The following is a 24,854-nucleotide window of genomic DNA, read 5'->3' as shown; positions in this document are numbered from 1 at the left end:
GAGGAGCACTCCAGCAATGCCATTGGCCATCTGTTCTTATTTTATGCTAGAAGTAGTTATCAGGAGGATTGCAGAGAGAGGGAGCAGGGATGGGGCTAATGGAGGATTGCAGAGAGAGAGGAAGCTGACGGAACATACCGAGATCCAGGTCTACAGAGCTTGCGTCCTGAGTACACTTCTGTACTGCAGCGAGTCATGGACTCTTCGCTCACAACAGGAGAGGAAACTGAACGCATTCCACATGCGCTGCCTCCGACGCGCATCACCTGGCAGGACAAAATTCCAAACAACACAGTCCTGGAACGAGCTGGAATCCCTAGCATGTATGCACTGCTGAAACAGAGACGCCTGTGTTGGCTTGGTCATGTAGTGAGAATGGATGATGGCCGGATCCCAAAGGATCTCCTCTATGGAGAACTCGTGCAAGGAAAGCACCCTACAGGTAGACCACAGCTGCGATACAAGGACATCTGCAAGAGGGATCTGAAGGCCTTAGGAATGGACCTCAACAGGTGGGAAACCCTGGCCTCTGAGCGGCCCACTTGGAGGCAGGCTGTGCAGCATGGCCTTTCCCAGTTTGAAGAGACACTTGGCCAACAGTCTGAGGCAAAGAGGCAAAGAAGGAAGGCCCATAGCCAGGGAGTCAGACCAGGGACAGACTGCACTTGCTCCTGGTGTGGAAGGGATTGTCACTCCCGAATCAGCCTTTTCAGCCACACTAGACGCTGTGCCAGAACCACCATCCAGAACGCGATACCATAGTCTTCCGAGACTGAAGTTGCCAACGAGTATGAGTTATCAGGGGACAAATTCCTTTAGTACAGGGATGTCAAATTGTTTCATGCAGCGGGCCAAAGCTAGCGTTCATATTGTCGGTTGAGGGCTGGAGGTGACATCTTGCAGATGATGGCCTTGCATCTAAGCAGATGGTGGCCAGAAATAAGGACTTTGTTTTCTCATAGAAACTCATTAGCTACAAATGCCAGAAAATGTGCAAACCTTATTCGTATTTTCAAAATATGAGAGAGCCCAATTATCAAGCTGGTAGAGCCCAATTGTAATGCGGACCAGATAAATTGCTTCCGGGGACCACCTTTGACCAGTAGGCCTTATGTTTGACACCCCTGCTCTAGTAGATTGACAGCCCAATCCTAAGCTGTCCGGTTTGCAGGGCGGTGGCAGCGCCAAAAATGGCTGCCACTGCATCCAGCGCACTCCTGGCAGCTGCCACCTCCTCCTCAGGAGAAGGGGACTTTTGTCCCCTTTCCCAGTGTAAACTGAGTAGCTCTGCAATGGGGCTACTCAATTCTATGACAACTCGAAGGTCGGCGTAGAATGAAGACCCTCTGTGTCGGGCACCCAACATGACACGGAGGCTCTGGATCTGGTGGAGCTTTGCTTCACCAGTCCCTCCTCCCTCTTGCCCTACACCCTCCCCTGGTATGCCTCCTCCCCACCCTCCCTCCACCTCCCCCTGCCCCAAAACACCTCCTTCCCCCCACATCCCTACCTGCAGCTCGGCAGTCCGCATGACCACCAAGCAGCAGAGCGCAGGTGCTCCACCAGCACTGGGATAGCACCAGCGCTAGGGCCCTCAAACATGCCTTACAGCACGTTTGTGACAGTGCGCACCGGTGGTGAGCCGGCATGTGCTGAGTAGGATTGGACCCTGAGTCGTCTCACCTTCTGGAAATGTTGGTAGCTACGAGTCCTAACACAGCTCTGAACGTATTTCCTCCTAGATATTATTTTGTTTTTAAAAGGGCTATGAGTGCTCTTCTCCCAGGCCTTCCCCAGATTCCCCACCCTTTATTTCTTTAAAGCGTAGACAGAAAAGGTAAATTCTAACAATATATGCTCATGCACTCCAAAGATATTTTCGGTGTGCATTTTCAGTGAAAATGCAAAGTGTGACTAAGAAGCAGGAATCACAAACACACAACAAATTGGGGAGCCAAGATTAGCTGTGGCTGCATGTCAAGTGTACTCAGGCTTGCCACTGTGTAGGATATGAAAAGGCCAAAGGCTGAGCATGCACATCAATGCATCCAAGGAGATACATTTATTGATCAAGGACAGCTCAACAGAGGTCTAAACAGACAACCACCTTCACTCAGAACTTCAATACAGTGGCTCTGGACCCTGCTGTTTGCAGCTTTTTCTGAGGATCTGGTTTCCTTTAACAGGGCAATAACTTACCGTATTTTTCGCTCCATAAGACGCACCTGACCATAAGACGCACCTAGTTTTTAGAGGAGGAAAACAAGGAAAAAAATATTCTGAACCAAATAGTGTAATAAAATATTTAATAAACTATAACAGAATAACATTTGAACCATGTAAAGTGAACAGCAGTCAACAGTGGCATTAAGAACCATTATCACTGTCATTAACAAATGGAGGGACTTAAAGGTTTGAGTACTCTAGTTTTCTGGAAACCTCAAGAACTCATCATCGCTAGAATCAGAATTTATGAAGCTCACAAAAGCAGGTGCACACAAATAGGGGATCAAATTATCTTTCTGCTACAATGATGTTCTGCCAAATTCCAAACCACTGGGCCTCATGCCCGCTTAAGGCTGATCAGTCCCCCTTGTGCAACTCACCAGTGCAGCAAGCAAAAGTGAGTCCAGTTCCAGTTCACAGATGCCAAGTAAATCAGTCCCATCAATCAGAGTTGCCAAATCAGAGTCCAGAGCCAATAAGCCAAATTACAGTCCAAGGTCAGGTTCCAGGTAGGTCAGTCAAATCCATCAGGGTATCCAAGTCCAGTCACAATCCACAGTCAGATTCCAAATTCAATAAACCCAGTCAGTCTCCTCTCCTACCTCCAACCTGCACTCCTTCAAAACCCACAAACCCTTTCTGCGTCTGGTACTCCTTATATCCCTGAGGCCCTATTGCCTTCCAGTGGCTGCAGCTGTGCAGCACACGCTGCTGGATGCCCAGGCCTTACCCTTAAAGGGGCCACTGCTGACACCACATCTACCTCCTCACCAGATCTTCCTGGATTCTAATACAAGGGGGGGGGGGGGGAAGCAGATCTCTATACAGACCAGTGCAAAAGCAGGGGAAAGGTGTGGGGGAGGGAAGATCTCTGTATAGACATCACAACAAGACCAGTGCAAAACCCCTTGCACACAGAACCAACAGATGGAAGTTGGGGGGGGGGGGCGCAGATCTCCATACATACCAGTGCAAAAGCAGGGGAAAGGTGTGGGGGAGGGAAGATCTCTGTATAGACATCACAGCAAGACCAGTGCAAAACCCCTTGCACACAGAACCAACAGATGGAAGTGGGGGGGGGGGGGAGATAGATTTCCATACATACCAGTGCAAAAGCAGGGGAAAGGTGTGGGGAAGGGAAGATCTCTGTATAGACATCACAGCAAGACCAGTGCAAAACCCCTTGCACACAGAACCAACAGATGGAAGTGGGGGGGGGGGATAGATTTCCATACATACCAGTGCAAAAGCAGGGGAAAGGTGTGGGGAAGGGAAGATCTCTGTATAGACATCACAGCAAGACCAGTGCAAAACCCCTTGCACACAGAACCACACAGAACCGTCAGGTGCTCACTCCCTGGGCTCCCTGGACTCACTCCCTAGGCTCGCTCCCTGGGCTCACAAGCCTGCCAGGGGCTCACTCCTTGGGATGCGTGGACGGGAGAGAAGCCTGCGATTGACTCATTTCGCCTGGAGATCGACTGGTAGCTCTCAATCGACATAATGAGCACCCCTGCTCTAGGGGCTTGCTCAGCAAGACTGCCACCCCACCCACGCTTTCCTGGGAGTGAGCCCCAGTGACTCTGAGACTTACTTCTGAGTAGACAGGAGGGCTTGTTCAGCAAGACTGCCATCCCACCCACACTTTCCTGGGAGTGAGCCCCAGTGACTCTGAGACTTACTTCTGAGTAGACAGGAGGGCTTGTTCAGCAAGACTGCCATCCCACCCACACTTTCCTGGGAAGGCGAGCAGAGCGGGCGGGGCAGGGGGGCGGAGCTTTTTTTTTTTTTTTTTTTTTTTGCAGTATTCACTCCATAAGATGCACACACTTTTCCCCCCACTTTGGGGGGGGGAAGTGCGTCTTATGGAGCGAAAAATACGGTATATTCGCAATCAGCGTATTGCAAACAAAGCCCCAGTGGCCTCTACTGCAGAGCCCCCTCAGGAGAAGGGACGGCAGTGCTTAAACTCTCAGCTGCCAATTAATTTTCTCCTCCTTTTATCCCTATGGAGTTTCAGATCAAATATTTGCAAGCTAACTAGTCACACTAGCAGGGGTTAAATGCAATGAGATGGGGAAGTTTCAGGGTGAAAGCCATGAACAAGGCACTTTATTTACTCCTACACTTCCAATGCAAATCAGGAATACATTACACACCCATAAAACAGAATGCAGATTTCAATTTGGCAAACATGTCCCGTCCTCCATCCCCCCACTTTATTCCACTTTTCACTAGACATTCCAGTACTGGTAACAGTAAAACAGAAATAATTAAAAATAAATGAAAGACTACTCTGACAACAAGGCAAACAAAATTCTGCTAAAAAACACAAACCACTGCCAAGCCACCTTCACATGCACAACCCCAAAGACAGGGTGGAACAAGTGAGTTCCTTCTTAAAGAGAGAGGGAGAGAGAGATAATCCTTGTCTCTGCCCAGGATAAAGCTATAGAGCAGTGGTTCTCAAACTCTCTGGGAGAGTTTGAGAGCCACTAAGTCTTTGCAGGGGAGGGAAGGAGGCAGTGGGGGTGGGGGGAAGGATCCTCAGGTTCACACCACTCAGGGGAGCTGCAGGGACTGGGATGCACTCACCAGTCCCTGCAGCAGCCTTCCCAGGGTGCGAGGAGCCCTGCGCGAGTGCCTGCAGGGCTCCCCAGTCTCTTGGAAGTGAAAGTGGAGCGGTTTTGCGGAAGTGGAGCATGACCACTTTCACTTCTAAGCGGCTGGGGAGCCCTGCAGGCGCTCACGCAGGGCTCCCCACGCCCCAGGAAGGCTGCTGCAAGGACTGGTCCCTGCCCCATTAGCAACATGATCCTGGGGATTGCGTCACTGCCTTCCCCCCTGCCCCCGCCCCTTAAAGCGGCAGAGGCCAGAGGTTGTCTCAGGGCCCAATCCTATCCAATTTTCCAGTGATGGTGCAGTTGTGTCAGTGGGGTGTGCGCTACATCCTTTGGTGGAGAGGCAATCACTGGGGCCTTCTCAAAGTATGGGAACATTTGTTTCCTTACTACAGGGCTGCATTGTGGCTACACCAGAGCTGGAAAGTTGGATAGGATTGGGCCCTCAGTCTCAGAGTATATCCCTAGATCCAAAAATAAGAGAGAACCACCACCATGATTTTAGCTAAAGACTAAGTGTTGACATAAACAAGACTGTTCAGGAATCTCCCCCAGGGCAGTTGGCAACGCATACACAAGCACTAGCATTTTGTTTACATTTTCTGAAACTGTCTCGTAGTTGGGGCATGAACCTGACCGGTCAGATCTTTCTTTTGCATTGCCAAGTGACTAACTTTTAAATTCTTTGAGCAAGTTGGAAAAGAAGTGGAGAATTTTGTCTAGGCAAAGTAGAATTAGCAGTCTGGTTTCATTCCGATTCTTTTGTTATCCCGTTGTGACCAGTGAATATGGGAGAAGAATCTACCCAGATAGCAATGTCCTAATATTGATACAGTATACAGTGTTCCCTGCATTCAATGTTTGCTTCAAAGGCAAGCACTTGGTTTTAGAACTGTGGCCAACCAGGGAGCATGTTAGCACAGGGATCATGGCACACTCATTTTTCTAATGCCGCATAGCTCCAGTTTTTAGACCAGTTGTGTACTTTGCATACAGGCATGAAAACTGGCACAAACATAAGATCTGTTTCAGATATTGAGTTATTGGAAATTAACCCTTTTCATGCGCATACAGCAATATACACATTTATTGGGTATGAAAGTTTATTGCACTGAAGAATTTTGAAGCAATGTCTTGGATAACTGGCTTAAACAGAGTACCTGGACCCCAAGTATTGGAGCAAGCTCCAACAGTAACAGTTTTAATCCTGAAAGCAGCATGTGTAGTACATACAAAACCAGCACACCAAACAATAGCAGCAGTGTTATGCACGTGACAACAACATTCTTACAATAGCTACACTGTGTAAAGGCAATAAATATTTTGCCTTTTGTCACGTTTGACTCATGGTGCAAAGATAAAAGACTAGGCAACGGTGATGGCAGTGGAACTGTACATACACTCTTCTCTCATTATCCATACCTAATTCATCCCTGAAAACAGACCTTGTAGCAAAAATCCAGACGATGAGTACAATTACTACATTAACTTAAATGGGAAAAAATTCTAACGTGTTCCAAAGCCATTCCAAATTCATGCCAAAAATCACCCTAAATACCTAATGCAGTGCTTCCCAAACTTCTACAAGGGAGTTGGGACCACCATAAGTACATGTGAGGATCTCCCCAGGATTGTGCTACCGCCGGGGGTGAGGGTTTTTTTTAACTTACCTGAGAGAAGTGCTGGCCTCAGGGGTTGTGGGAAACCCTCTTGGACTGAGAACAAGAAATGAATTTCAATCACTTTTTAAATTGTTTTGGAGGCTTGTGGAGCCCTGCAAACACCCCTCTCCCCAGAGGCCAGCACTCCTCAGATAAGTTTAACACACACACACACACCAGCAACAGCATGGTCCTGGGGATCACACTGGTGCCTTCCTCCCTCCTCCCTACCCCTTAAAGGGACTGGGACAAGTGCTTCCCTCTCTGGTGGGTCATAACCCACCAGATCAGAAACCACTGGCATAATACCATAAGGAAATAGTTATGTGGCACAATAAAATAGAAGGAATGTAATTCATTACATTATGCAGTAAACATTATACCTGTAACAATAAAGTAGTGGTGTTAGGTGGAGGAAGAAGAATGAGAAATAGGGGGCCATAGTGGTGAGGGAGATTGTTGACACAGCAGAAAAACATATAAAAGGGAGTGTGTGGTGCATGTACCTTGAAAGCTAGTATGAAACTGAGCATGAGGTTGTGCTTCTCATCAGGTACTGTGTCTCATGCAGGTGCTTCCCAGACTGTATAACCAGAGCTTTGGTAAAGACAAAGAAAGATGATCTTAATGTTTGCAGTAAATATAAGTTAAAATTTGTATAGCAAATGTATGGATAACAGGGGGAGAGTGTTCTAGTATTTGTGTACTATGAGAGGCTTCCTTCACCATGCATCTGGATGCTCTGACAAAGTTGACTTTTTTTTCTTTACCATACAAATTATGCTTGCTAGATTCCAGTTCACCTGAGAGATATGGCTGAGTTATTTTTAAAAATCCACAATTTGCCAAGGAATTTTATGCCCACCACTTCACTGTGCAGAAAACTAACAGCCCAATCTGATCCCTGCAGCCATACCAACAGAGCACGAGCTTCATGCTATGGGAGGGGGGATATCAGGCAGCCTGTAGGAATAGGTAGGCAGCCCAATTGTCTATGGGTCTCTTTGGACATGAATCAACCATTTTGCTGGAGTATGTCCAAGGAGCAAAATGGGGTAGGGAAGTTTCAAAACAAGGGAATGAGATCTGGTGCACGCTGGTGCTACATGCTTAAATTTCATACAAAAGACATTAAAAACCTTCTGCTGTTGTTTAGAAACATGGAGAACATTGGATAAAATCAATTCAGTGCATCCAAAAGAACAGCTGGTAGAAAGAGCCAAACCAATTGACTCTTTCAAGTCATAACAAGCTAGCGTTATTTGGAAACTCAGTGAACATGGTGGCAAAAATAGGGAAATAGCTCACCTTAATGAAAAAGAGGTAGAACTTTTTACATTACTGCATTGGCAAAACTGGGCAGGGGTAAAACTAAGTGCAGACAAGGGAGGAATGGGGTGGAGATTCTGTGGGAGGGGGTGGGTCCAGTGGTGTTGGCATGCTCCGGATCCTATACACACCAACAGCAACCTCCCCATTCCCTTTATCTTCTCAAACTTGCACCAGTGAAATCACTGGCACAGGTCCAAGGAGACCCATTACAGAGTGGGAGACTTATAGAGGGGTAAGGGGGTTTTCCAAAGCCTCCTGCTATACCTGCCCCCCAATGCTAGATACGGCATGCTCCTTTTTGCCACAGCTGCACCTGGGGAGAGGGAGGAGGATAGGATTGGGCTGTAAGTTCTTTATTTTGCACAACACGGTGTTTTCGTACCCAATCAGTCACCACAGCTCAGTGGCCAAAAACATTGAATTGCAATGACATGATGATGCTTGGCACTTGGAAACTAGAATTAGGGCAGTGGTATGCCAACTTATGCTGAAGGCCAGACTTTTTCTTGCAAGTTTCCTTCCTTTTAAAGGTCACTGAGTTGCTTTTGAGCTGTGGCTGCACAAAGTGTCAACACTTATGCAAAATAAGTGTTGGTTTTATTGGGTTCATTTTTAAAAAAAATTAAAATTGTGTTTTCTGTACACTGACATGTTAGAAAAAATTACACCTGAAAAGGCAGTATAGTTGCACATACCAACAGCTGTAGTTCTTTATAGTTCTTTAGGAATCCTATGGGCTTTGTATTTAAACTAATCCCTGGGGGAAAGCCGACAGGAGCCGAGGGGCATCCGGTGCGGGACTCCTCATCCCTATGGGACAAGGATGGGGAGGTTAGAGAACAACAAGGTAAAGGTAGAGTAGGAGAAGAAATTGGGAACAGAGGCCTGATGGGACTGTTTGGCTGTTTGGCACAATGAGAGGATGCAGGAATAAAGGAGCTAATAAGCAGCCCATCCTGGGGGATTCCATGTACAAAAGCTTTTATGCAAATGCCCAAAGTCTCCGAGCAAAGATGGGAGAACTGGAATGTTTAGTGACTAGAGAAAACTTTGATATAGTGGGCATAATAGAAACCTGGTAGAATGTGGAAAATCAGTGGGATACAACAAACCCGGGCTACAAACTATACAGGAGGGACAGGGAAGGCCTGCTGGAGGTGGGATGGCCATTTATGTTAAAGAAGGGGTAGAATCCAGCAAAGTAGAGATTGAAGGCAGGTCCGACTCCACCATAGAATCTCTGTAGATTAAATTACCAGGCCTGAGGAGCGATGTAATACTGGGGATGTACTGTTGTCCTCCAGACCAGAAACCTGAAGGGGACCTTGAAATGAGGAAACAGATCAGGAAGGTGTCAAGGAGGGATAAGGTTGTAATCCTGCAATTATCATCACATCTACTGGGTCAATTTCTGGTCACAAAAAAGAGACAAGATTTCTTGACATGCTAAATGATCGTGCCTTAGAGTAGCTACCAGCGGACACCTAGCCCACCAGAGGACAGGTGACTCTGGATTTAATATTGTGCTGTGCTCAGGACTTGGTTAGAGATGTAAATGTTACTGAGCCCTTGGCGAACAGTGACCATGCTGCGATCCATTTTGACATGCATGTCGGGGGAAGAATACCAGGCAAATCTGTCACAAAATCTCTTGACTTCCGACAAGCAGACTTCCCTCAAATGAGGAGGCTGGTTAGAAGGAGGTTGAAAGGGAAGGTAAAAAGAGTCAAATCTCTCCAGAGTGCATGGAGGCTGTTTAAAACAACAGTAATATAGGTCCAGCAAAAGTGTATACTGCAAAGAAAGAAGGGCTCCACTAAGTCCAGGAGGGTGTGCGCCTGGCTAACGAGGCAAGTTAGAGAGGTTGTAAAGGGCAAGGAAGCTTCCTTCTGTAAATGGAAGTCCTGCCCTAATGAGGAGAATAAAAAGGAACATAAACTGTGGCAAAAGAAATGTAAGAAGGTGATATGGGAGGCCAAGAGAGAATATGAGGAACACATGGCCAGCAACATTAAGGGGAATCGTAAAAGCTTCTTCAGATATGTTAGAAGCAGGAAAGCCACCAGAGAAGCGGTTGTCCCTCTGGATGGTGAGGGAGGGAAAGGGGAGATAAAAGGCGACTTAGAGATGGCAGAGAAATTAAATATTTGCATCTGTCTTCATGGCAGAAGACCTCGGGCAGATACTGCTGCCTGAATGGCCTCTCCTGACTAAGGAATTAAGGGCGCAATTCTAACTTGCGCTGGAACAGGCAAGCCAGAAGCCTTACACTGTATCATGCAGGATTGTGGCCAGAAGCGGCTTAACCAGAGGCAAGGGGAAACTCTTCCCCTCACCCCTGGGTAGGGGCTGCTGGCCCCAGTGGGACTCCTCAGACAGGGTTGAGTAGCAAGGTGGCTAAGTTTGCAGATGACAGCAAACTTTTCTGGGTGGTGAAGTCCAGAAGCAATTGTGAGGAGCTCCAGAAGGATCTCTCCAAACTGGCAGAATGGGCAGCAAAATGGCAGATGCGTTTAAATGTAAGTCTAAAGTCATGCACATTGGGGCAAAAAAACCAAAACTTCTCATATAGGCTAATGGGTTCTGCACTCTCTGTGACAGATCAGGAGAGAGATCTTAGGGTGGTGGTGGAAAACTCGATGAAAGTGTTGACTCAATGTGCAGCAGCAGTGAAGCCAATCGTGCAGCCAATTTTATGCTTGGGATCATTAGAAAAGGTATTGAGAACAAAACGGCTAATATTATAATGCCATTGTACAAATCGATGGTAAGGCCACACCTGGAGTATTGCGTCCAGTTCTGGTCACCTCATCTCAAAAAGGACATAGTGGAAATGGGAAAGGTGCAAAAGAGAGCAACTAAAATGATTACTGGGCTGGGGCACCTTCCTTACGAGGAAAGGCTATAGTGTCTGGGGCTCTTCATCCTAGAAAAGAGACGCCTGAGGGGGGACATGATTGAGACATACAAAATTATGCAGGGGATGGACAGAGTGGATAGGGAGATGCTCTTTACACTCTCACATAACACCAGAAGCAGGGGACATCCACTAAAATTGAGTGTTGGGCGGGTTAGGACAGACAAAAGAAAATATTTACTCAGCATGTAGTTGGTCTGTGGAACTCCTTGCCACAGGATGTGGTGATGGCATCTGGCCTAGATGCCTTTAAAAGGGGATTGGACAAATTTCTGGAGGAAAACCATGATGTGTGTTTGCAACCTCCTGATTTTAGAAATGGACTATGTCAGAATGCCAGATGCATTCAGGGAGGGCACCAGGATGAGGTCTCTTGTTATCTGGTGTGTTCCCTGGGGCATTTGGTGGGCCGCTGTGAGATACAGGAAGCTGGGCTAGAAGATGGACTACAGGAAGATACAGGAAGCTGGAGTAGATGGGCCTATGGCCTGATCCAGCAGAGCTGTTCTTATGTTCCTATGTATTTCATAATAATATGTAGCATTTGTATAGTGCTTTCTGAGTGTGCAAAGCATTTAATACATATATGTGCACCTGAGGTTTGGGCAGATTGTGTGCAAACAATATTCAATTCTGGCTTCATGCCAGTGGCATTCCCAGAGGGTGAGCACAGCACTAAATTTTTACATGCACCATGTAAGTTGCCCCTCCCCTGGCCGTCAGTGCTATTCCAGGCTGCAAGAGCAAAGTGGAGGAGATGCCTCCACTTTGCTTTCACCATCTGGAGTGACTCCAATGGCGAAAGGGAGGAGCAGCTTACACAGTACATTGAGGTGCCCTAAAAAACCTAATGCTGTGCCCTCCCACCTTCTGGGAATGCTGCTGCTTAATGTGATGCTCTAACAGGGCTATTCATGGACTGCTGCTGAGATTCCTAATGGGAGGATTGTGGCACTCTCTACTGCTGTCTGCCCAGGAAAATAAAACTTTAGCCCTCCTCACCTTTGGGTGGAAGAAAGCTATGGTACATAATGAAGGAGATTTTTTTTGTGGGGCCCCAGGGGTGGGCATCACCCCCCACTGCACAGCACCATACTCACAATGATGAGTGGCAGGACCAGAGCCAGTGGCAAAGTACGGCACCTGGAAGTAGATTGGCAGTGACGTCAGCCCCAAATGCTTCTGGAGTGCCTGATTTCGAGGCAGTTGGAGGTATGGCTCGCAAGAGAGCCCTCCAGCCACAAAGCTCCACTTGCCGCACTGGCCTTGCACACACCTACATGAAGGATTGCCTGCTGGAGCATAAGCAGAACTGCCGCCTGTGGATGATCTGTTCTCCACTCTAGCGCAGGCCCCTTCAGGCGTGAGGCCCGATTGGGCCCAATCGACCTAAAGCCGGCCCTGGCTTTTATGTTCTTTGGGCAATGGCAAAAGAATCCATTGTAGTTGTGGCATCAAGCATCCACCACAATACAACCAAAATAATTGTGAACTTATTTCATAATCTTCTTCACAGTATTTTTAAAATAAGCAGATGAGATTCAACACAGGCATTTGGAGCTTGTAGCTCATTGAAGAGCTTATAGGGAACAACTCTTATCCTCATGTGATTCAGTCCATTGTTGGCACTATGCAAAGAATAAACGATAACCGTTGCAACATCCACCCCCTTCCTTAGCACTCCACATTCAGTCTCCACATTCGCCTCCTCCTGTTTTTCAGTACTAGCTCATCACCTTCAAATATCCCACACATTCCATTAAGTGAAAGGGCTTTCTGCTGATCTCCACCTTGAGTAAGGTGGAGATCCACCTGGCCCCAATGAGTAAGGTAGCTCTACAAATTTGCAGGGGTATTCAGAGCCCATGTCATCTGCAGGGCACTAAATATTTGACCAAGATGACATCATTTGGTTTGTTCCTTTAAATACCACCTTGAAATATTGTACCTTCTACTCATCTGAGCTAAAATATGAAGTGAAGTCACACTGTATCACCTAATCTCCTTAAATAAATATAGCAGGTTTTTTTTTTCCCCATGCACTACATTGCATCTTATTAACATTATTCAAATTGGATCTGTGGGCACAAAGGAAAGTCGGAAAAGCAAGCCATCTGTCTTCTTATACTCACTGGGGCTCTTTGTTCCAAAACAACAAAATATTAAGTAGCAAAAAGAGAGTAGGTTTATGATTATCTCATCCTGTTGTGCTTGTATGTCTGCTGTGGAAGATGTAGCAGGGGTTGCCAACCACCCATAAAACTGTCCTGGCCATTTGTGATAAATGCCCTATTCCTCCCCTCCCCCATTTTTTTTTGCCTCTTTTCCCTTATTTTTGTATACTTTTAATCCACCAGAGGCTCAGTACAGGTGTTCTTCCCCCCTCCCATCTATAGGTCACATATCCACGGTTTTATTTATTCATGGTTCACAAATTCCCCCCATCAAAATGACTTACCTTTATCTGATTGTCTCTGTCTCCTTTGCCTTTCTGTCTCTGTGCAGCCTGCAAATGCTACCAGGAGGTAGGTTTCAGCTTTCAATCCAGAGACAGAGAAGACAGCAACAGAAGGGCTACATTCAGACAATGATAATTCATTTGCACGATAGGGGGTGGAATTTGTGAACCACTGCTTGTAGGATTCACTACTATTAACAGTTTCTGGGCTCTGCAGTAGTAGCAGGAACCTATCCCCCATGAATACCGAGGAAGCATCTGTATTCTAAGAGCTGCCAGGACATCTTCCTGCAGTAGCCTTAGTCCTTTGTTTCAAACACAGTTCTCAAACAAGAACATTGCTAGATGTGTATTGCTCTTTCTCTGTCTGGGCTTTCCCCAGAGATAGTACCTCCATCCAACCCTCCAACGTGGCATGTGTCCACTAATTGAGCAGCCAAACCTACCTGTCTAGGTAAAAGGGATTGGATGGAGTGGCTAGGTGATTTTCACTCATCCAATCAGGTAACCCCACAAGGAAATCAAGCACAAGGATGGGGGGGGGGTGTTTTGCTCGGTCTGCCATTGAAACTAGCTGCTGGTTTGCAGAAGGCACACCCATTTACTATTCAGTGAGTGCAAAAAGCTAGGATTCTTGGAACAATGTAAGTAGCCTGCAATTTCTAGCTAGATAGGTTTAGAGTTTGCAGTCTAAACACAATGCAGTTAAACACAATGGAGCTTACCTCTGAGTAGACATGCATAGGAATGGACTGTAATTTCCACTCCAAGCAACCCTCAGAGGTGTTTCTGCAGCAGTAGGGTGAGTTATGTGTGCTTCATGCTTCAGTAGCTACCTGGCTCCTCCTTCTGGGCATTAGTAGTTACTGTATCCAATTTGGTCAAACTCTCTCTTTATGTCCAAGTTCAGGCATTTTTTACAACCTGCTTCTGTACCTCTCTCTCTCTCTCTCTCTCCTTCCCCCGTTTAATTCCTTTTTCTTTCAAGTTTTTAGTAAGGTGATTCTATTTTGACTCCTAGTCCATGTTAATCAGTAATTCAGTGGATTATCACCTCTGATTGCTTGTGGGCACTGTTGCAATTTGATTTTAAACAAGAATCAGCATGTTTTGTGCTCTCGTAAGGGGTTGATTTTTCCAAGATGGTCCCTCTCTCCTAGGTTTTATCACAGGATGGAATGGTGGCACTGGATATTACCTCCTCCGTTTATCTCCTGACCCAGTACATTCAGGCATAGAGAACAGGAAGGGGTGTGCTGAGCACTAACCACTAGTTGCTACTCCTCTTGATCAACCTCCAGCTTCCCTGAAAACTTTTCCCCCTTTTTTTAAATTTTGTGTCAGCTACCAGAATGCCCATGCTTGATCAGGTTGCTCAAGCATGCTTTTTGACTAGAAGGAAAACTCTGGCAGGCACTAATGCGAGTTTTCCCTCCCTGGTCAGACTGCATGTGCAATGGGTCCAGATCTGGACTGAGTTTCAGTGGTTAAATCTTCCTTTCCATGTGTCATGTCCTGATTTAAATCTCCCCCATGCATGCTGTTTTACAAAGGAAAAAGAAGCATGTAGCTGCAAACCACATCTAGTTTGACCTTTGGTCCTTATGGTTCTGCAAGACTTCATTGTTCTCTATATCCTCTCTGCTAAAGTCAGCACCTGAATTCATATAATTGCTTTTAATGACTTATATTTATATGTTTTTATGTTGTACTTCTATTTTTTATAATTCTACACCGCCATGAACATCGGAAAGGTGGTATATAAATCTTATGAATGAACGAGGGCGCATTCCTAACCCACTTTCCAGCACTGATGTAAGGGCAATGCAGCTCCGAAGTAAGGGAACAAACATTCCCTTACTTTGAGGAGGCCTCCATGAGTGCCACCCAACTGCAGGATGCAGCACATGTCCCATTGGCACAGTTATGCCAGTGCTGGAAAGTTGGTTAGTTGGAATGAATGAATTTTTCATTGTGATGTATTCCATTGTTAAATCATAAAGTACATTAACAACTGTGCTATTTGCTGAATTTCCAGGTCATTGACCTCTATTGGGGAGTGGAACCAGAAGAATGGGACAGTCCAGAGCTCCAGAAAACTCGCATGAGGCTTTTAGAAGATTGCTTGAAAACATCTGCAGGTCCATGTTTTGTTGTGGGTATAAAAATGTTTTATCTAATTACCCTAAAGCATCTAGCACATGTACAGGTTTATCCCTGAATATTCCTTTTTTTTTTTTTTTTTTTTTTAAGACTTCTAAGAGTCTATATTTATCTGTTATGGTCATCACTCTGAAACCAATAATAAGTTTTATATCATACTATTTCAGTAATCTATACAATAACCCTGTATGTTTGTGCTGTTATTATTAGCCCACTTTGTAGATAGAAACAGTGAAACTGTTGAAGTTGAGGAAAGAATGACTTGTCAAGGCCACTTGGTGAGCTCATGGTTGAGATGAGATTTCAGAGAGAACAGTGGCAGAAATAATGCATGCTTACTCATGGGGTTGGTGAGGACTGAAAGGGGTGTGAAAAATTTTCTTTGTTATGCAAAAGTTGTTATTTTTTGTCATGAGATTTGTCGTGGCTTGCTAATTATGCAACTAGGTCATGGGCAAAGGAGAAGCATGATGTGCTTAGGAATTTACCAACCAAAACTTTGACTGTAGGTCTCTAGCTTCTATAGAAAGCATTCAGCAGGGGGAATAGGGCAGAGTTCCCTTTTCTCTGTGTGAAGTTGAAGAATCATTGTGCCTTTGATATTTGAAGTTTACCATCAGTAGGTTTATCACATAATTGGCAACATGTAAGTTAACCAAAATAGAAAACTTCACTGGGATCTTTGTATGGTCTTAAAGAGTTTTCCACACTTTCAGATCTGAAAGGAAAAGGTAGGGATTGTCTTGTGTCACCTGTTGGCATCTTCTGTATTAAGCTCACTCTTAATTGCGGGGTATACCAGCACATTCACAGAAGTTGAATTGTAGTTCATTGCTAACAAAATCACATATTGGATCTTGAAAGCTTTACTATTCAGACTGAAGCAGTAAATGGAGTGCTAAATCACAGTGTATGTTAAAAGAATAATAACAATGCTTTCTTAGAGTCTTCTATCTTGGAAGATGTTTTGTAGAGGCACTTTTCACATTCTTCCTTGCTGGATCTTTAATTGCCATCATGAACAGGGATGAAAGCAACATGTTCCTTTCATGAAAAACATAAGAAGGACATGGAGAAAGGATTGCAGGTGTTGTTGGCAATCCAAGGGCACTTATAAGCACTTAATATAGTGCTGTACAGGCTTTCTTTTATCCAAGCTCTGTCCCAAAGTAAGGTGGGAAAAGATTGAAAACAAGAGAAGCCTGTTTGTACCAGCAAATACAGCAAAGTCATTTCCAGGACTCAAAAGCACTAAGCAACACATTACATTAAGCCAGTGGTTCCCAAACTTTTTTGACTGATGGTTCGCTTGACCTGTTGGGCCACTGACCATGATTCCCCCATTAGTGCTACAATCCTATACATTGCATAGGGAGGCAGGTTTTTCACCAGGATTCTGTGGCTCCCCTGGCTAATCGGGCTAACGGAGCCACAGCATTAGCCCATCATTTGCACCAATAGGTTATCAGTCCTGATCCACAGGTTGTTCCCCTTCCTGTGGATCAGTACTGAGGGAGGGGGTGTAAAAGCTTTAACCCCATTCCCCAGTATGGTCTGGATCTAGAGCAGGGCTCCCAGTGCCTGTTCTTTGCCCAGGAAGCAAAACTCTCATTGGTTCAATTGAAAAGAGATACAGCAGTTTGGTGGTAGTGTGAACAACAGCTGAAGAGTGGAAGACAGCTGTCTGCACTTGGCTAAGTGAAGTTCCTTTGGAGATAAAGGATAAGCTAAATTCTTATTTAGCTTAATAATTACCAATCATATCAGGGGCTAGAGAAATAAAAGAAGAAAGGCCCTTGCCCAGTTTCACTTAGTGTGAGTTTTTTTAATCTGCTGTTTTCTCATGATAATTCTATGAATATAGAGTGTCATTACTTCAAAAGGTGCAAAAGAGAGCGCCTAAGATGATTACGGGGCTGGGGCACCTTCCTTATGAGGAAAGGCTACGGCGTTTGGGCCTCTTCAGCCTAGAAAAGAGATGCCTGAGGGGGGGCATGATTGAGACATACAAAATTATGCAGGGGATGGACAGAGTGGATAAGGAGATGCTCTTTACACTCTCACATAATACCAGAACCAGGGGACATCCACTAAAATTGAGTGTTGGGTTAGAACAGACAAAAGAAAATATTTCTTTACTCAGCATGTGGTTGGTCTGTGGAACTCCTTGCTGCAGGATATGGTGATGGCATCTGGCCTGGACGCCTTTAAAAGGGGATTGGACAAATTTCTGGAGGAAAACTCCATTACGGGTTGCAAACCATGATGTGTGTTTGCAACCTCCTGATTTTAGAAATGGGCTATGTCAGAATGCCAGATGCATTCAGGGAGGGCACCAGGATGCAGGTCTCATGTTATCTGGTGTGTTCCCTGGGGCATTTGGTAGACCGCTGTGAGATACAGGAAGCTGGACTAGATGGGCCTATGGCCTGATCCAGTAGGGCTGTTCTTATGTTCTTATGTTCAAAGAATTCTTTTTTGCTACTGAAGTTGCATCAGTTCACAGCAGTCCTTACTATTCTGGGATGATATATGGATCTCAGCATCTCCTGATGCATATAACAGTAAAGATTATTTTGAAACAGTTTGGAGCAGCTACTACGCTGCTGAGCTGTAGATGGTTTGCAGTCAGAACAAGCTTTTGAAAAACTCCAGTGGCTTTCATAATTAGAAATCAAAGAATAAATTGGGGCATTTTCTTCTCCAGTGTATTTTGAACTTGCTTCTCAGAACTTTCACGTATATTTTATGTCCAATCTGGTTTTGAGTCATATGGTGTGTGTGTGTGTGTGTTAGCTCCATACTTGTTTATTCATTCAGCTTTGATTTCTTTGATTATGTTTTTATGTTGTTATGCAAATTGAATGGTTGTCTGGTTTTGAGACTTCTTTGTGGTTTGGTGTGCTAGGTAGCCTTCTTTTCTAACATTTATACATGCAATTATGCCGTTTTATACTCATAACAACCATATGAAACAGGTTGGACCTAGAGGTGGTGACCAGTGTTCACTTTAAACTGCATGGTCGCTCAGCTGCACAGCTCCAACACGTGGGAAGCCGAGCTTCAAGCAGCTCTGAGTATGGCATTCCAAAACTCCTGTGATGATATATGACATCATGCTGTGTGTCTAGAAATGTTGCACATGGGCACAGACTCCTTAGAGGAATTTTTGGTGCTGACTGGCCATGGATCAGGGATCTCTGAACTACCAGGTGGGGGCTACATCCGGCTTGCCACAAGATTTTATCCAACCCACAGCAACTTTTTTTTTGTAGAGCATTTGCTAAAGTTTTACATTTTTACCCATTATATATCATTTCTCAGTTTAAGCATGACATTGTTCCTTTGTAATTATTACATTTCTCTTTTGTTTCTAATCATTTCATGCTGGTTACAAAAAAGATCCAAGTAAAAATCATTCATTTACATTCCATTCATTCATTTATAAAACTGATTTTTATTTTTTATTTTGGCCTGCCAAAAAATGTGAACCTGGTACTGAAAAGTTTGGCGACACCCCCCCCCTCCGCCTTAGATGAACAAGTAGGCTTCATTGGTTCTTAGAGACTTGAAACCACCTGTTGCTCGTCAAAATTTGACACTGCCCACTAAACTGCAGTGGTGAATCACTAGACCTCCAGGGGTAGAAAGGCATAAGTCAGATGTTGGCAACCTTACTTGAAGTGCATTCCTTTCTAAATTATAAAAAAAATATTAGTTACAGAGTGCCTGTTGCATCTGGAGATGTTGCATGGTTTCCAAAGACGTGATGTGCTCCCACAGCCTTCTAACGCTCCAGTAGCTGTGCTCAAAGGAAATAGTCATTTCCTGGAGCTACTTTTGTTGATAGGAGAATCCTATTATCAGGCAGGTAACTGTTCAGTGCAGCAGTATATGCTCCTCTAGCATTGCAGTTTCAATTTGTGCAGAAATCATTGTCCTCCCCCACACATCCATATATCACAAGGACACTCTGATGCTTCCATTCTTCCTTGTAGCAGAAAGGTCAATGATTAGCAATCACTCACTTTGATAAAATGTCATTTCCAAAGATTACAACAAAAACTTTGTTTTTCAGGTCTTATGCGTCAAAACAAAACCAAGGCATGATTAAATTGAGGTGAACAGAATGCTGGGTATGGTTTTTTAATGCTTCTATTTGATGGCAGAACCTATGACTCATCAGCCATTCAGCAACCAGTGACATTCACTTCTGCAACTAATAGGAAGAACCACTAAGGAGGAGCTGCAAGCCTAAGGTGTCCAGTTTTGTGGCCAGAAGCTCTTGCAGGGAGTCTGACCAGTTGCAGCTGTGCTAACAGCTGGGCCATGTCTCCTTTCTTCTTCTTCTTCTTTAGCATTTGTCCCATGTGGTGGTGAGGTCCGCTATTTAGTTCATGTCCAGGATCCATGTCTCCTTTATTAGTAGTATTTAAACATAGTATCCATTGTCCTATTACACAAGCCTACACACGTTTTGCTTTCTTAAAAGTCAGACCTATTCTTGGGTGTATTTTGGGGTGCTGAGCCCAAAAATGGCACATGTTTTGCCATTTTGGTTCTAGTTTTGGGGGTATGGCATAGCCACCTCATATGCTGATTCGAGCAGCTTCCTTGTGAGGAAGCCACAACACTGCATATAAGGTGACTATGCCGTTTTCTCCAAAACTAGAACCAATCAGGCTAAACAAATGCTATTGTTGGATTCCGCACCCCACAAATATCCTAAATTCATTCAAACATTTTTGGCAACTAAAAAAATGTTGCGGTGTTGTTTTTGGTAGGTCTCTGTTATCTCTTAAATAGAGCTGTAAAGAGCAGATCTGAAGTTAGGGGTAATCCATAACCCCTCCCACTTCTTTTACTTCTGTCCCTTGAAATCCAGTGCCAATGCTGTCAATCCTTTGATAAGAGTGCTGAATTCTCAGCATTCCCTTCATCAGCCATTAAGGGAGGTGGGGGCAGTAGCCCTGGAGACTAAGAGGAGACTGGGGAGGGTGAACCAGTTTTCCTCACCATTCAGACTAGGATTGGGAAGACTGTTTCAAATCCCTGTTCAGCCACAAAACTCACAGGCTGATCTTAGATCAGCCACTTTTACACTGAGATGGGAGGCACATATGCCATTCTACACATCTTAGTTGAAGAGCTGGATAAAAATGTAATAAAATAAAATTCATTTCCTTTCCACATCAATAAACCTGTTGCCAAGATTAATTAAGAATGTATAATTATTTACACTACCAACTGTGCAACATCCTTATATTATTAATGCATACCTAACTTCCACTGCAACTTTAAAGATTTTTAATGAGATATTTTGTTCCGCCTAGAGTGCCACCTAGTGGCTAAATACAATATGCTGGTTTTATGACTGATTTTTAAAACAGTTTCATAATGTATTTTAAACTCTTGAGTGCATTTCCAATTACTTACAGTATACTTGTTTAATTTGCGTGAACTAGAGAAGGGGATAAACAAAAGGAAAATTAATTACAACTAAGCTTCATATTTTTACTTCCTTTTGGAACTCCTGTGCTTTTGTATAACTTGCATAAATTCAGGAGGTGCTAATAGTTGCCCAAAAGCAATGATTTCAGTTAAGCTGTTTCACTGATCTTATATAACCAAAATAGCAAACAGTTATAAATCAGGAATTCCCTATTCTAATCTGGCCTGTCATGAAATCACTAGGTGGCTTTAGGCCACTTTCTTAGCACCCCACCCCACTCCCCTGTGTGAGGAGATGATGATGACGACGATGATGATGATGATGACAACGACGACAACGACGACAACGACCTACCTTACTGGAAGTGGCAGGTGCATTGCGACCTGGGCACTTCGTCCCGGTCAGATGTATCCCAGTATTGGACATTTACATCTATTTTTTTTTGCATCCCAGACATTTGTGTCTCAATACTGTATATGTATATTTATATTACATTTTTAAACAAACAAAAAACTTCAGAGGTAGGGTTAGGGCTGGGATAAGAGATGGGCAGCCCAATCCTGAGCTGCCCGGAGCTGCAGGACCCGGCAGCTCCACGAAGGGCTCCCGCCGGATCCAGCACCTCCCGCACTACTGCGGGAGGCTCATCAGGAGAAGGGGACTTTCGTCCCCTTCCCCCGAGTAAGGGAAGCAGTCCCGCAATGGGACTACTCACTTTAGCAGCGACTGTTTGGTCACTGCTAAAGTGAAGGCGCTCATGTAGGGCAAGCAGCCCTGCCTGAGCAACCTGGATCCTGCAGAGTTTGGCTCCGCGGACCCACCTCTCCCCCACCCCAACACACCTCCCCCACGCCCCCCCTCCCCAGCCATGCCTCCCCGGAACATCCCCCCCATGCCCCTGACCATGCCCCCATCTCCCATTCCACAGCCTGACAATCACGGAGACCGCCGGGCTGCGGAACCCGGGCGCCTGCCGCATGCTGGCTCAGCGCCGGCTGGAGCTGAGCCAGCTCCAGCGGGAGCCCGGCAGTAAGCCCCGCAAATGTGCCTTACAGCATGTTTGCGACTGTGGTCCACGCCGCGGAGGCGTGGCATGGACCACAGGATCGGACTCTTAGATGATATAACATGAGGTTTGTTGCCCAGTTATGGTGGGATGCAAATGACTGGGATGCAAAAAAAACCCAGAATTAAATGTCCAGGGATGCCAATGATCGGGACACATTTGACCAGGACACAATCATCCAGGACACAAATACTGGCTTTTTCTAAAGATCAGTGCAAGATATATGTGAAGCAGTTTTCAACGCTTAAAGGCACTTCATAAATGTTTTATAAACAAACAGAAAAATAATTGTTTATGGTTTTGAGTTGGGAGCAAATAGAGGCATACCCCAATATCCGTAGAGCTTCAGTTCCAGAACCACCACCGCTGCCGCCCTGTGGTTAAGTGAAACCGTGGATAACCAGGGATGCCCCCGAGGTCCCCTTGCCTCCAGAGGGTGCGCGTGGGGGGAGGTCCCAGCAGACCCAATCTGCGGATACCTGAAATTGCAGATATGGAATCCGTAGATACGGGTGCCCCCCATACATTAATTTGAAATGGGAAAAAAATGAGATGATACTGTGCAGGGACTGCTTGTCAGACAAACAGGGTATACAATTTTAATGATTGATTGATTGATTTTAGTGCCATCAATGCACTTGAAGTGTCAAAGAGTGGCAAGTAAAGGGGTGTTTCTACCCCTCTCATGTACTCTGCATACTTTGCTAAAAATATGCCTAGGTGTAGATGAAACAGGTGAAGAGCTGGCACTTTGAAGCTGTTCCTTTAATAAGTAGTGTTTTCAGAGCCAGCACAACATCATCATCATCATCACATATATTCATATACTGCTTTTCAACACCAAAAAAAGTTCACAAAGCAGTTAACAGAAAAATCCAATAACTGAATGACTCCCTGACCCAAAAGGGCTCACAGTCTTAAAAAATGCAGAACACCAGCAAACAACCACCAGAAAAGACACTGTGCTGGGTTGAAGAGGGACAGTTACTCTTCCCCTTCTAAATATAAGAGGAGCACCATTTGAAAAAGTGCCTCTTTGCCCAGTTAGCAGGATACAGTTAGGGCACAGTTCAATGCATAGTTCACTGCAGCTACATCTCTGATGCCTTCTGACTTTGGAGGTCATCTAGTATTCAGTTCCTTTTTTTGTATCTCAAAGCCCTCCCTTGGACATGATCACATTTGTGCCTTCCAGCCATGACACAGATACTGTGTCACTTGTATTCATAATCAAAGAGAACTTTCATTCATGTCTACCTAATGCAGTTCAAATTCTTGTATTCGCCTTTCCTCTGAAAAGCCCGGAAGCAGGGTAAGGGATCCCTTTCGGGCTAATAATTCATTAGTCACCTATTTGCCATTCTCTGGTCTCTTATTTTGCACCAATCTTCTTTACCCAGCCTTATAGTATAAGAATGTATAAGTAGAGATGGGAGAAAATGGTGATAAGAAAATCAAAATACATTAACACTGCTTTCTGCACTTCTCATTTTTTATTTTAAAAGAAAGATCTGCAAAAAAAACCTCATTTCATTTATTATTTAATGGGGGATGCATGGGAAATTACTGTTGCTGTATCTGCGAACACTATACCACCTACATTGCCTACCTCATAGTACACTTTTAAAGTGATTATAACTTTATAATATAAATATTGAATAAAAGCAAATAACACCGCTTTATGCACTTCTGCCTTTGAAAAACACCAAAATCTGTGGGGGGGGGGGATTTTTCTCCCACTTCTGTGTATAGGCCATATAATATTTTTTCTTCTCCACAAACATGACTCATAGGTGTGATACCTTAAGGAGGCTGTATATTTTTTTTTCCTTTTCCCTAACATGACTCATAGTTGTGATAAGGGAATGTTTGTTTCCTTACCTAGCAGCTACATTCCCCTTATGTTGGTGCTGAAAAGTGGGTTAGGATTGCATCCAAAGTGTCTGTGTCTGTCTCTGCAAGCATGATTTCATGAATAGGGGTCCAGAAATGCTCTTCCTGGTACATCACAGAGAAGTGCATTTCTATCACAGTGAGATCTCCCCAGCCCGCCTCTCCCGATTCTAAGGAAAGGCAAGAGAATCTCCCAAATTTTGTACTGACTTTGGGAAGAATGAGAAAGCAGTAAACCTCTCCCTTTTGGGAAGAGAGTGGGAGCTTGCTTCTTGTCATTCTGGGCCTTGTAGTCACTCAAAGTGCATTTGAAAGACCACATGCTGTTAAGTTGAGATGTAGGTTGCAAGCACAGATTTTGACTCACTACCAAGGCCAACCAAATCCAGGGACTCATAAGACAGTGGTTGCCAAACTGTGTGCCATGTCTCCCAGGGGAACCACAGAAACTAGCCAGGGGAGCCACGGGATCCTTGCAAAAAACCTGCTGCCCTTTACAGTGTATAACAGCAGTTAAGAACATAAGAACATAAGAACAGCCCCACTGGATCAGGCCATAGGCCCATCTAGTCCAGCTTCCTGTATCTCACAGCGGCCCACCAAATGCCCCAGGGAGCACACCAGATAACAAGAGACCTCATCCTGGTGCTCTCCCCTACATGTGGCATTCTGACTTAACCCATTCCTAAAATCAGGAGGTTCCGCATACACATCATGGCTTGTACCCCATAACGGATTTTTCCTCCAGAAACTCGTCCAATCCCCTTTTAAAGGCGTCTAGGCTAGACGCCAGCACCACATCCTGTGGCAAGGAGTTCCACAGACCGACCATGCGCTGAGTAAAGAAATATTTTCTTTTGTCTGTCCTAACCCGCCCAACACTCAATTTTAGTGGATGTCCCCTGGTTCTGGTATTATGTGAGAGTGTAAAGAGCATCTCCCTATCCACTCTGTCCATCCCCTGCATAATTTTGTATGTCTCAATCATGTCCCCCCTCAAGCGTCTCTTTTCTAGGCTGAAGAGGCCCAAACGCCATAGCCTTTCCTCATAAGGAAAGTGCCCCA

At 44.9% G+C, this 24,854-nt stretch overlaps 1 protein-coding gene across 1 annotated transcript in view; it reads left to right on the top strand.

The window, feature by feature from the left end:
• The window catches only part of NWD2 (NACHT and WD repeat domain containing 2), a 75,368-nt gene that overhangs the window by 30,973 nt on the left and 19,541 nt on the right, over positions 1 to 24,854 (top strand). The window contains exon 3 of the mRNA XM_066632842.1: positions 15,254 to 15,370. Coding sequence (XP_066488939.1) covers positions 15,254 to 15,370 — 117 coding nt within the window. The remainder of the gene's footprint in view (positions 1 to 15,253; positions 15,371 to 24,854) is intronic.

The sequence above is a fragment of the Tiliqua scincoides genome, chromosome 6, assembly GCF_035046505.1.
Source record: "Tiliqua scincoides isolate rTilSci1 chromosome 6, rTilSci1.hap2, whole genome shotgun sequence".
Lineage (NCBI taxonomy): Eukaryota > Metazoa > Chordata > Lepidosauria > Squamata > Scincidae > Tiliqua > Tiliqua scincoides.
The sequence above is the reverse complement of the archived record's forward strand: the minus strand, read 5'-3'. Positions and strand labels throughout refer to the sequence as shown.